This window comes from Saimiri boliviensis, chromosome 1 (genome assembly GCF_048565385.1).
Source record: "Saimiri boliviensis isolate mSaiBol1 chromosome 1, mSaiBol1.pri, whole genome shotgun sequence".
In the NCBI taxonomy this organism is placed as follows: Eukaryota; Metazoa; Chordata; class Mammalia; order Primates; family Cebidae; genus Saimiri; species Saimiri boliviensis.
Window position 1 is genome coordinate 166953427 of NC_133449.1, and position 13292 is coordinate 166966718.

Here is a 13292-nt window from a genome sequence, read left to right on the forward strand (position 1 = left end):
GCTCTGGGCTCAGAAAGAGTCCAGGAGAGGAGGAGGGGTATGAAGGCGGCACCTCGGACAGCCTGGGTCCTCGGTGACAGGAAAGACTCAAGGTCACACGGGATAAATTGCGTACCGATTACAGTCTTGTTGCGTCAGTTGCGCGAGAGGAGGAGCTTGTTGCGCCTGCGCAACTGACGTCCAGCGAAGAACCTAGAGCGCATGTGCCTTGGGAGTGGCGGAAAAGGTGGGTGGAGACTGACTACCACGCTCTTCGGCTGCCGGAGCGCACGCCAGCGCTGCCTGGGGCGAGCCCGGGCGCGTGCACACCCCGCGGGCCTGGACTTGTTCCCGGATCCGGCTCATGGAGGACGGCGCCATCTTGGCTTGTGGCTTTGTTAAGTGAGGACGTCAGAACTTTTGTTGTTCGGTCCCGCCCGCTGTTCAAAACTTGAAATACATGTGGAGATGCAGATCTTAAAGAATTTCGTGGAGAAAATGCCAAACACTTGTTAACAATAATAAAAGAAAAAAAAAGAATTTCGTGTTGCGTGTTATCACAGGGGTCTTGGGTTTCCAACTACAAAGCGTTTGGTTCACACATAACATTAGGCCAATTCTCCTGAACAAAGGGAAAAAAATAGCCGAGCTTTAGGCTCTTCCCCTGCCTGTTGTGCTGGGCTTGGCTGAGACTCCTATAGCCCTTTTCAAACCTTCTGCTGGTGGTAAGATGTTAACTGCTCTACCCTGTGACCAGTTTTAGATTTTTTAAGAAGAGGAATTAATTCATTGACTCAACAGCTACGTTCTGGCGTGCCTACCAGGTGTCAGTCACTCTTCTAGGTGGTGAGAATACAGCCAAAGCAAAACACGAATGACAGATTGAACTTGATTTTAGAGTTGAAGCAATTTGTCCTGAAAGTCCTGAAAAGAGAAATACTTCAGGCCCCCTATCCCTTCAGGAAGATCAGTATTATTAAGTAGTCACCTCTGGGTGAGGCCTTGTGAAGGAAATGTTGGGGAGAGTTGGGGAGGGAAAGAAGTAATTGAAGAGTTTACATTCTGTGGGGGATGGCAGTGGGAGTAAGAAAATAAACAGGGAAGTCTAACCTAACATGAGTTATAGATTATATAGATTCTAAAGTTTTAAAAAAGCCTCCCACACACTCTTCCTTAAGTGTCAGCTATCATTATATTATTCTCACTAGTTACTTAACATTCTTCATTTCGCTTGTTTTAATTCCCTCAGAAGGCAGGGGTGGCCAGGCAGTGGCTCACGCCTGTAAACCCAGCACTTTGGGAGGCCGAGGTGGGAGGATCACTTGAACCCAGGAGTTCGAGACCAGCCTGGGAGACACTGTAAGACCCCCATCTTTAGACTCTGTCGCCCAGGCTGGAGTGCAGTGATGCAGTATCAGCTTACTGCAGTCTCAACCTCTCTGGGCTCAGGTGATTCCCCTGCCTCCTCAGCCCTGCTCCCCCAAGTAGCTGGGATTATAGGCATGCGCCACTAGGCCTGGCTAATTTTTGTATTTTTGGTAGAGACGCGGTTTCGCGATGTTGCCCGGGTTGGTTTCCAACTCCCGAACTCAAGGGATACACCTGCCTCAGCACCTCAAAGTGCTGGCATTACAGGCGTGAGCCACCACGCCCCGCCAAATTTACTATTATTTTAAATTAGCTGAGCATGGTAGCGAGCACCTGTAGTCCCACCTACTTGGGAAGCTGAAGTAGGAGGATCGCTTGAGTTCTGGAGTTTGAGAACAGCCTGGGCAATATGGCAAAACCCCATTTCTACAAAAATTTAGCTGGGCATGGTGGTGCACCTGTAGTCCCAGTTACCTGTAATCCCAGCACTTTGGGAGGCTGAGGTGGGAGGATCACTTGAACCCAAGAGTACTAGACCAGCCTGGGGGACACAGTGAGACCCCATCTTTAGACTGTCGCCCAAGCTGGAGTGCAGTGGTGCAGTCTCAGCTTACTGCATTCAGGAGGCTGAGGTGGAAGAATCACCTGAGCCAAGGGAGGTCGAGGCTGCAGTGAGTTGTAATTTTGATTGTGCCATTGCACTCCAGCCTGAGTGACACAGCGAGACATTGTAAAAAAAGAGAGAGAGAAAAGAGGAGAAAGAAGGAAAGAAAGAAGAGAAAGAAAAAGAGAAAGAAAGAAGGAAGGAAAGAAAAAAGAAATGAGAAGGCAGGCTTTCTTAAAGGCTATCCAAGTTAAAGACTCATGATTCCTGTTTGTAGAGATTTGGATTCTAAAACAAGAAAGCAGATAGGAGTGACAAGTAATATTAAACATTGAAACTCAATAGAAAACATGTTCTTACGTCATACATGACAGAGAGGGAGAAGGGCAGGTGGAAATCATTGCAGTAACTGCATACTTGTTACTTCTCTCTTCTCTTAACAGGTTCTCTTAAGAGTTTGCTTTTCTGTTTTCTTTCTTTCTCCCTTCCTCCCTTCCCTTCCCCTCCCCTCCTCCCCTCCCCTCCCCTCCTTCCCTCCCCTCCTCCCCTCCCCTCCTCCCTTCCCCTCCTCCCCTCCCCTCCTCCCCTCCTCCCCTCCCCTCCCCTCCTCCCCTCTCCTCCTCCCTTGCTCCCCTCCCCTCCCCTCCTCCCCTTCCCTCTCCTGAGGTGCAGCGTCTCGGCTCACTGCAACTGCTGCCTCCCAGGTTCAAGTGATTCTTGCACCTCAGCCTCCCGAGTAGCTGGGATTACAGGGGCCCACCATCACGCCCGGCTAATTTTTTTGTATTTTTAGTAGAGACAGGGTTTCACCATGTTGGCCAGGCTGGTCTCGAACTCCTGATGTCAAGAAATCTGTCTGCTTTGGCCTCCCAAAATTCTGGGATTACAGGCGTAAACCACCGTGTCTGGCCAAGAGTTTGCTTTTCTTCTTCTTGCTCCAGATGTTAAAAGCCACGAAGTGTTAATCAAAAGAATCCTGGAATCAAATGTCGTTATCTAAGGGTGTCAGAAACCAAGATCCTATGGGTACATCTAGTATGTGTTTGCTGTTTCCGATGGTTTTCCAGGCGCCTTGCAGATACTCTTCACCACCACAAGGGGGATGTGGTAGCGCTAGATATTCAAAGCAAGAGCTGTATAGTATCTTCAGCGTGAAGGACTGGCTTCTGGACTGCTTCGCAAATTAACATGGCCTACAGCCTGAAGGCTCAAGAAAATGAACCTGAATCTAAAAACATGTAAAGTTTCAGAGGAACAAGAATGGACAGATTCATAGCTAAATGGTATAATTCTTCACCATACAGCACAGCACTGTATTTCATTTCTCTGTTGTCATCTCAGTGCAAAATTGGGAAATGGTAGGAGCTAATGCATAATCTGATGCGGATCAATGTTTACCAAACAGAGCAGGTGGCTGGCCAATACCTGTGTATACCATATATATTATCCAGGAAATAATTATATATGTATAATTTTTTTTTCTTTTACAGAGATGGGTCTTGCTGTGTTGCCTAGGCTGATCTCAAACTCCTGGCCTCAAGCAATCCTCCTGGCTCAGCCTCCCAGAGTGCTGAGATACAGGCATGAGCTACATCAGGCCTATATTATTAATAATATTCTAACAGACGTAATTGTTACTTTAGCGTATTTGAAGAGGGTAACTAGCTTCAACTTTTAAGTATTTAAACAACTCCCATATATTAATAGGAATTGTCCATCAGAATAACAATCACTAATAGTTGTTGAGTGTTCTTTTTTTTTTTTTGACATAGAGTCTTGCTCTGTTGCCCAGGCTAGAGTGCAGTGGTACCATCTCAGCTCACTGCAATCTCTGCCTCCTGGGTTCAAGTGATTCTCCTGCCTCAGCCTCCCGATTGGCTGGGAATACAGGCACCCAACACCACGCCTGGCTAATTTTTGTATTTTTAGTAGAGATGGGGTTTCTGCATGTTGGCCAGACTGGTCTTGAACTTCTGACCTCAGGTGACCTGCCTGCCTTGGCCTCCCAAGGTGTTGGGATTAGAGGCGTGAGCCGTGGTTCCCGGCTGAGTGTTCATTTGAAGTGCCATACAAATGCTTTATATACATTATTTACTGGCATGGTCACAGTATTGGTATTCCCATTTTGCAGATCTGGAAACTGAGGCCTAGAGTGGTTGAATATGTTACATGGAGTCATATAGCAATTGAATGGTAAAGCTAGAATTTGAAGCCAAACTCTCTTACTCCAGAACCTGCACTACTAACTACCAGATTCTGCTGCCTCATAACCAAGCTGGGTCTTATCTTTTACCTCTACTTTCACATATTCAGAAGGTGCGTTTTATAATACTGGCCTAATACATTATTAACAGCAGTTATTTTAGGCAACAGAATTAGAAAGTTGGAAATACTTTAACCTTTTTTAGAATTATTTAGGTTTCAGGACAACTATAAAGTTCCATCTCTATTGTAACTCATAGACTCAAGTTTATATTTTTAAAGCAAAGTCTCTTTAAACTGGTGACTCAGAAGACATTTTATTCAGTTTCCCCGAAGATGAATAGCATGCTGTGGCACCTTCCATCTTCAGGAAATAAAAATGTGGCATACTGCAGGGATTTGTCACCTTTGTTCTCCTTGGAATTTTTCATGTACCTGTGGCAGATTTCAGGAGACAGTTCCCACTTTTCTCTTTTGGCATCAGCTACACTATATTGGAGTACATTATACAGTGTCACTCCACTCAAGTCTGGTTCAACAGAGCTTGCCGCAGTGAAGCCTAGGAAGTATTATGGCAGGTGATGTACCTGGCCCCAGAGGTGGTGAAAATTAGCAGGTTTCATTCTGTGCTGAATCCCTAGTAACCCACCAACTTGCCCTCCTTCTGATAGGAGAAAAGAGAAATAGAGGATGGCCTTAAAAGGAAAGTAAGGCAGCAATAAATCAAAATAAGATGTCACTTTGATTACATAGGACATTTACATTCCAGTGACAATGTAGTCTCATTGCTCAAGGTGAAAAGCGTCAGTTATACTCACTCTGGATTTTCACTGGGAAATAGTTGGCTATTGGATAGGTCAAGGCCCTGTGCAAGAAGCCCCTACTGGGGGGAGGGGAGGACTGACAAAAGAGATTTGTGCCTCATGAAGATCTATTTAATATTTAATTCTTAAAGATATAGGAGCCTTTTCTGGATTTTTTTAGTTTAAAGGGTCAAATTTGTAATTTTTTCTTTTTTTTTTCTTTTTTTCTTCAGTCAACTGAAGCATGTAATTTATTCTTGACCAGCATGATGTGGTGTGAAAGGAACCCTGAGCTAGCAGTTGAGCCTGAAATTGGGTTCTAGAAATCTGGAAAGAAGCTTAGATAAAGGACAGAAAGAATCAGTGAATTGCCCAAGGTCACACAGCCTGTTCTAGCTTCTGCTTTACAGCCTCCTTTTTTAACTTGCTGTGCTTTTTAGAAATCACCCACATGATTTCAGGTTAAGTGTTTCGTCAGTGCAGGACCTTGTTCAAATGCTTACAGACAGCTCTGGCTCATACATCCTCTTCCTCCTATCTTGTCCTCACCCTTTTAGGCACATGATTAGTGAAATTACGTCAGTTGCCTTTTCAGTTCTCTTAGATTATATGTTCTCTATGTTTGAGGAGCTGTTGGTTTCTGCTATAGACTGAATGTAAGTGTCCCCCAGAATTTATATGTTGAATCCCTAATTCCCAATATGATTGTATTTGGAGATTGGGCTCTTGGGAAGTGATTAAATCATGAGGATGGGCCCTCATGGTGGAATTAGTGCCATTACAAGAGGAAACATGAAAGATGATCTCTCCTCCATGGAGAGATCCCTCACCAGAACCCAACTATGCCGGCACCCTGATCTCAGACTTTCAGCCTCTGGAAGTGTAAGGAAGAACTGTCTGTTGTTTAAGCCATCCAGTCCACAATACTTGGTTGTAGCAGCCTGAGCCGACCAAGATGGTTTCTCAGTTTACCTACCCCTGTTCCTCAACTGTCAAGGGAGGAAATGTCCAGGTTTCCTTAGGAGATGATAGTTTAATGGAAGATTAGTTGGGAAAGTACAGATATTGTCTCAGTACCCACACAGCCAGAATGCTGGAAGAACAGGGACTTCTTAGTCAAGCTCCTTCAGGAGCTGTAGTGGCCAGTTACCTGTTTTCTTCTTAGAAATGGACTCTCGTGTTCCCATCTGCACTGACTCTGCCCTTTTCCTCGCTCACCCTTTTTATTTAGCTTCTCTAATTCTTCTACTGCAGGGGTACCCAAACTTCAGTAGCAGTCAAAATTACTGGGCGGTTCTTTAAGCATGCAGAGCACTGGTATCCTACCTCTGGACATTCAGGTCTGAGATGGGTTGTGGAATCTGCATGTTTAATAAAGGGGAATTCTGACAGTAGGGTGGAGGTTAAGAACTTCACCTTTTTAGAAATAGCCCAAGCTCCGTGGTGTCTTCTTGTCTCCAAATTTTTTCATTACATGTCCCTATTAGAAAAATACTGGCTCACATACTCCCATTATGTGTGTAGTCATGTATTTATAAACTACATATGTATATACAGTACTATTATTACAAATACACAAAAATAGAAAACAAAGAGATAAAATAGAAATAGATTTAAATATTTCTTTCCTGTACCCCAAAATATCCCTGGAACTGCTTGTATCAGCCTTGCTGTCTTCCTCTGTATGGCTTGAATTACACCATTCCATATGGAAAGCCTTATTGGGCAGAGTAAAGGCCCGGAAAAGTGCCAAGGTGTCACAAGGGTCACTGGTTCAGCTTACAGGCCCAGCCTTTGGTTTAAGTGCCAATTGCTTGTTTTATTCAACTGATAGTTGATGGGGTGGGTGAGGGGGCTTGTGTGTGTATGTGCCGTGACCTGAAGCAAGCCAGTATACCTGGAAAGATTCCTTTGACCATTTCTTCAAGGGGAAAAGAGGATCTGTGTGCATAAGGGTCTCATGAACACATCTCCTCCATAAAAGAATTAACTGTTTCTTTTCTTTCTTTCTCTCTCTCTTTCCTTCCTTCCTTCCTTCCTTCCTTCCTTCCTTCCTTCCCTCCCTCCCTTCCTCCCTCCTTCCCTCCCTTCTTTCTTTCTTTCTTTCTTTTTCTCTTTCTTTTTTTTTGAGACAGAGTCTTACTCTGTTACCCAGGCTGGAGTGCAGTGGCATGACCAGGCTCAGTGCAACTTCTGCCTTCTGGGCTCAAGCAATTCTTTTGCCTCAGCTTCCCAAGTACCTGGGACTACAGGCATGTGCCACCATGCCCAGCTAATGTTTGTGTATTTAGTAGAGCTGGGGTTTCACCGTGTTGGCCAGGCTGATCTTGAACTCCTGACCTCAGGTGATCCACCCACCTTGGCCTCCCAAAATAGTTATTACAGGCATGAGCCACTGCACCCCACCAGAATGAACTGTTTCTAAGTGTGCCACTGTTTCTTCTGCCTTCTTTCTAAGGCAGAAGCTGTGGATGAGGCCATCCTGTCTGTGCTCTGTGACTTTGCATGGCTTCCCAAAGGAAGTCTGCTCTGTCCTAGGTTGTATTGGATGTGTGCATTGGTGTACGTGTATATGGCACTGGCCCACTTCTCTCTTATTCCATTTCAGCATGGATCTCTGGCCTGAACTGGGTAATTCACTTTCAGAATTAAAGACAGCCAACAGAACACCAGCACCCAGAGCCCTGGAGAACAGCATTTGTGTTTGAGTGGTAAAGTGTCAACAAGTCGCTTAAGGAGGAGTGGCAACTCAGTCCTTGAACCCAAATGCAATTCTTCCTTGGGGTCTATCTGTGCATCTATCTATTCTTGAATTTAGTCCCGGTTACCAAAGAGGTTTCACTTTTCCTGGTGTGTAGTCTGTGGTTCACTGATATTGTCCTCTTGTTCTAGGACACCATTTTGTGAGTGGAATATCATTTTCATGAGTTAGAGCGACCACACTGGGACTAGAGCCCAAAGTCAGAACTGTAAGAATTCCAGACACATTTCAGAAATCAAGTTACTAAGTAAATAGCAAAGAACAATTTCCTTCCAAGGTTTATTTAGTTATAAATATGGAAGTGGGTTTCCTACCTTCTTTTTTTCAAGTAATTTTCCCTCTCCGTGTAAAGACATTTATATTTTCAGCTTTCTTCTGTGGACCTAGGTAGCTGAGTGCTGCTGTTCTATACTCTCAAAGGCCAGAAAGAGTAGAATGTTTTTTGGAGAGCTCTCCAGAGGAAGAAGACATGGGCTGCTTCTCAGATTCAGGGCCATGTGTATCTATCTATTTCCTTACTGGTAGGGAAATTTGGAAATAAATTATTTAGGGTTTTATTGTTTTTCATTTAGCTTTATACCATTGAAAATTTCTAGAATTGAAACATCGTTTTTTTCTATCATTTTGTGTTCTGCTTACTTTGTTTACTATTGTCTAAAGATTTCTGCATGTCAACCTGGTCCCATATACTTGTCATTTTTAATGGCTAGCTATATAATCTTATTTCGTAAGATACATAAGTTTATTCCACTGAATGCTCTGTGCTTCCACGTTTTTAATTATTATTTTTCAGAGTATAGGGAGAGAGATGCTGCATTTCTAAAATATCTCTGAAAACAAGCTGCATTTCAGAACTCAAATCAGCATGTGATCTTCACTTCGGGGGTATATGCAGGAAGCCATTAGACACAACGAGGTATTGAATTGTCTTCCCTGAAGTCCCCGTCCGTGGGTCTGGCTGGGCCACTTGATGGGAAGTCTCAGCAAGAGGTCTCAGACACCAAACTGGGGAAAAAATTAAACTGACAGAGTGCTTGATATTTCCAAGAAGTCACTTATGTTCTGTGTATTACTGCAGCATTCAAAAGGGAGACATAGTTCAGTGCTGTGATTAAAGTGACTTTCACCTCCAGCCTCTTTGTTCGTGTAAGATATAAGGGTGGATTATAGCCATTTCATCATTTGGGGGTGTAATGGTTAGCTAAAGCTATTTTTCTCCAAAGGGCCAGTTATTTCTTCAGTTTTTCTCTAAAACTTCAGCTTTAGTGGGTAGGAGCTATAAATTCTGTGACATAGCTGTCTTCTTATCTGTCTTGGGAGTTATAGATTTCAAATATAAGACAATTCATGTACCTCTGCATAATGAGGTGAGTTTTATAAATCATAAATCTTCACTTAACATGCAGGTGGTGTTGGGTGCCAGGTTTAGAAAAACTGATGTAGTTGCCAAGTTCATGAATGTCATAAATCATTCATGCTAAGGTTGCCCAGAATCATGCTGTCCTCTAAGGCAGACCAATTTCAAGGTGGTTGTTAAACACAAAAATGTGATCCTCAGTGCTTGCTTTTCAAAATCAAATGCACTTTTTATTTAAAGATTAAAACCAAATTACCTTTCTTTTTAAGTTGAAGTCAGTTTTCTAAGACCTCCCTGCACCCTCAAAGAATCTACCAGTAATAATATCTTTTCTTCCCTGATCCCTGAGTTCTGTCAGAAACACATCACAAAATACATAACCTGTACATTTGCAATCCAGATCTTTAATGTGCTGAAAATGAGATTCAGACATTTCAATAAATCTCAAGGCACATTATTAGAAAAAAACTCTCTGGAGTTCTGGGGGTTCTTTACTTCTTTCTTTCTTTCTTTTTTAAGGTGGAGTTTTGCTCGGTTGCCCAGGCTGGAGTGCAATGGCATGACCTTGGCTCACTGCAACCTCTGCCTCCCGGTTTCAAGCGATTCTCCTGCCTCAGCCTCCTGAGTAGCTGGGATTACAGGTGTGCGCCACCATGCCTGGCTAATTTTTGTATTTTTAGTAGAGACAGGGTTTCGCCATGTGGGCCAGGCTAGTCTTAAACTCCTAACCTCAGGTGATCCACCCGCCTTGGCCTCCCAAAGTGTTGGGATTACAAGTGTGAGCCACCTTGCCCAGCTGGGGATTATTATTTTTTTGTTCTATATTTTACATGAAGTTGCCATGGATTAAAGATATACTGATATTAGTAGGCAGGGATAGTCCTCTTCCACACTGTCTCTTTGGGGCGAAGCCAGGGAAAGAGTAGGGCCTAAAGAGATGTGATTCTAGCTTGAGTGGGGTGACTCACACCTGTAATCCCAGTGCTTTGGGAAGCTGAGGCCAGAGAATGGCTTGAGCTCAGGAGTTGGAGTCAAAACCCTGTCTCTACAAAAAGTACAAAAATTTGCTGGATTCGATGTGCACACCTGTGGTCCCAGCTACTTAGGAGTCTGGGGTGGGAGGATTGAGCCCAGGAGGTCGAGGCTGCAGTGAGCTGTGATCGCACCACTGGACTTCTTCCTGGGTGAGAGTGAGACCCTGTTTCAAAAAAAAAGGACATGATTCTTGGGACAGTGTGCTGGAAGCTGTGCAGTATGGATGTGCTCCTGTAAGGTCTCAGGCTTTTTTTTTTTTTTTTTCTGAGACTGAGTTTCACTCTTGTTGCCCAGGCTGGGGTGCAATGGTGCCATCTCAGCTCACTGCAACCTCCGCCTCTGGGTTCAAGTGATTCTCCTGCCCCAGCCTCCCAAGTAGGTGGGATTATAGGCTCATACCACCATACCCAGCTAATTTTTGTATTTTTAGTAGAGATGGGTTTTCGCCATGTTGGCCAGGCTGGTCTCAAACTCCTGACCTCAGGTGATCTGCCCGCCTTGGCCTCCCAAAGTGCTAGGATTACAAGTGTAAGCCACCGTGGCTGGCAGGTCTCAGGCTTTATCCAGACTCCTGGGATGTGGATATTAAACCAAAGCATTTACTCTGAAAGGTGCTCACTTGGTAGATGAAGAAAGCTATGAGGCTGGCTGTTGTTGAGAAAGGAAAACCTGCCGGTGCTTTTGGTGAGAAGCTCTGAAACAGAAAAAGAGACAAGAAGGAGCCAGGCACGGTGGCTCAAGCCTGTAATCCCAGCACTTTGGGAGGCCGAGGCGGGTGGATCACCAGGTCAAGAGATCGAGACTATCCTGGTCAACATGGTGAAACCCCGTCTCTACTAAAAATACAAAAAATTAGCTGGGCATGGTGGCGTGTGCCTGTAATCCCAGCTACTCAGGAGGCTGAGGCAGGAGAATTGCCTGAACCCAGGAGGCGGAGGTTGCGGTGAGCCGCACCATTGCACTCCAGCCTGGGCAACAAGAGCGAAACTCCGTCTCAAAAAAAAAAAAAAAAAGAGACAAGAAAATGATTTTGCTGGAGGCTAGTAGTTTTTGTTTTCTTTTTGTTTTTTTTAAAGGCAATTTTTAAAGTTTATTTGATGTATTTGATGATCAGCGATTAGTTCTCATCCACATTGACTGTCTGTAGATTTTTGAAAGTGGTAACAGGTACATAGGTAACCAAAGTATAGAGCTTATTTGGTGAATCTTCATCCTCATTACATTTTCTGGACAATCGCACATGGATTCGGTATGGGACATTCCTTATTCCTTTGGCCCAGACAGCTTTGTTGAGCCTGGTATCTATGCGCACATCTGGAGTTCCCATCTCCTTCATAGCAAATGTCCGAATCTCTCTGAGTGCCCGAGGGGCACGCTTCTTGAAGCCCACTCCATGGATGCACTTGTGAATGTTGATGGTGTATTCTCGGGTCACCACCTCGTTGATGGCAGAACGGCCCTTTTTCTCCTCGCCACCCTTCTTTGCAGGAGCCATTCTGTCGGGTCCGAGGTGGAAAGCGGCTAGTAGTTCTTCTAAGTGTAGATAAATGTCTGTGTAGACTATCTCTTTGTGTGGACTCTGGCCATATGGCAGATAACGTGTGATTTCTTCCTTTTGGTGTACCTCAGAAGTCCATTGCTGGTGAATATGTGAACACTACCCCTCCTAGGTGGGCTAGCTGCCCTTGGTCAAAAACAGGAGAAACCAGCCCTTCGTGGTGGTGGTGTGCCTATAGTTTCAATTACTAAGGAGGCTGAGGCAGGAGGATTGATTAAGCCCAGGAATTTTAGTCCAGTCTGGGCAACATAGGGAGACTTCATCTCAAGAAAAGAAAGTGTAGGGGCCAATTCCAGGCAGAACATCTTTTTTTCATGGAAAAACAGAGTTTTCCTCTGTTTTGATAATCCCACTTATCCTGTGAATCCCAGCGCTGAGGCTTGGATGTAGCTCCTTAACAACTTGTGAATTTGCAAAATTACTTATATGATCTTTGTAATTTAATTAATCTTGTGAAAATATTGGAAGGCTCGTTTCCTGCCAACTTCTTTTTCAGCCCTCCTCTCTCTCCTCCACACTGCAAGCTCACCCTTTCTTTGTGCCTCCATGCTTTTTGTGCACTGTTTTCACTCTCTGGAATGCTTCTCTCTTTCTTTCTTTCTTTTTTTTTTTTTGAGACAGAGTTTCACTCTTGTTACCCAGGCTGGAGTGCAATAGCGCCACCTCGGCTCACTGCAACCTCCGCCTCCCGGGTTCAGGCAATTCTCCTGCCTCAGCCTCCTGAGTAGCTGGGATTACAGGCACGTGCCACCATGCCCAGCTAATTTTTTGTATTTTTAATAGAGACGGGGTTTCACCATGTTGACCAGGATGGTCTCGATCTCTTGACCTTGTGATCCACCCGCCTTGGCCTCCCAAAATGCTGGGATTACAGGCTTGAGCCACCGCGCCCGGCCGCTTCTCTCTTTCTTATCCAAATGTTGGGCCAGGCTCAGTGGCTCACACCTGTAAGCCCAGCACTTTGGGAAGCCAAGGCGGGAAGATCACTTGGAGTCAGGAGTTTGAGACCAGCCTGGGCAACATGGTAAAACCCTGTCTCTACAAAAAGTATATACAAAAATTAGCTGGTGTAGTGGTGCACACTTGCAGTCCCAGCTACTCAGGAGGCTGAGGTGGAAGGACACTTGAGCCCAGGAGGCAATGGTTACAGTGAGCTGAGATCACACCACCGCAGCCTTAGCGACAGAGCGGGACCCTGCCACAAAACAAAACAAATGGTGAGCTCCTATTCATCCTGTAAAGCCTACCACTTAAACTCACCTTCTCTATGAAGCCTTCTCTGGCTTCTTGAGTTTGTCACTTGATCCTTTGTGCTTCTAGAGAATGTATCCACAGTTCTGTCACAACGCATCACAGGAGATTTAATTATTTACTGGAATGGCCATTCTGCTGAATAGATAATGAGCATGTTAAGGGCAGGGACAGAGATTTTGTCATCTTAATGTTCCTAGTCCTTACCATTTCTGACACAAAGTAAAAACTCAGTGATTAAGTTTTCTCCTTTTTTTTTTTTTTTTTTTAAATTACCCTGTCCACCTGAGCAGTAACATACAGCCTTGGGAGAGAACAAAGCTTTTTTTTAAGTTGCATTCATCATAACTTATGGATGCTAAGACTAACTCATA

The 13292-nt window shown here is 44.5% G+C and overlaps 1 protein-coding gene and 1 long non-coding RNA gene across 2 annotated transcripts in view; one reads left to right on the plus strand and one right to left on the minus strand.

Annotated features, from left to right (window-relative positions):
* Positions 1-13292, plus strand: part of LOC141580202 (uncharacterized) — a 92527-nt gene that overhangs the window by 31279 nt on the left and 47956 nt on the right. The gene's annotated exons all lie outside the window — the stretch shown is intronic.
* LOC101039717 (large ribosomal subunit protein eL31-like) lies at positions 11157-11613 on the minus strand. The gene has a single exon (XM_039473871.2). The coding sequence runs from the start codon at positions 11602-11604 to the stop codon at positions 11227-11229; it is 378 nt and encodes a 125-aa protein (XP_039329805.1). The 5' UTR covers positions 11605-11613; the 3' UTR covers positions 11157-11226.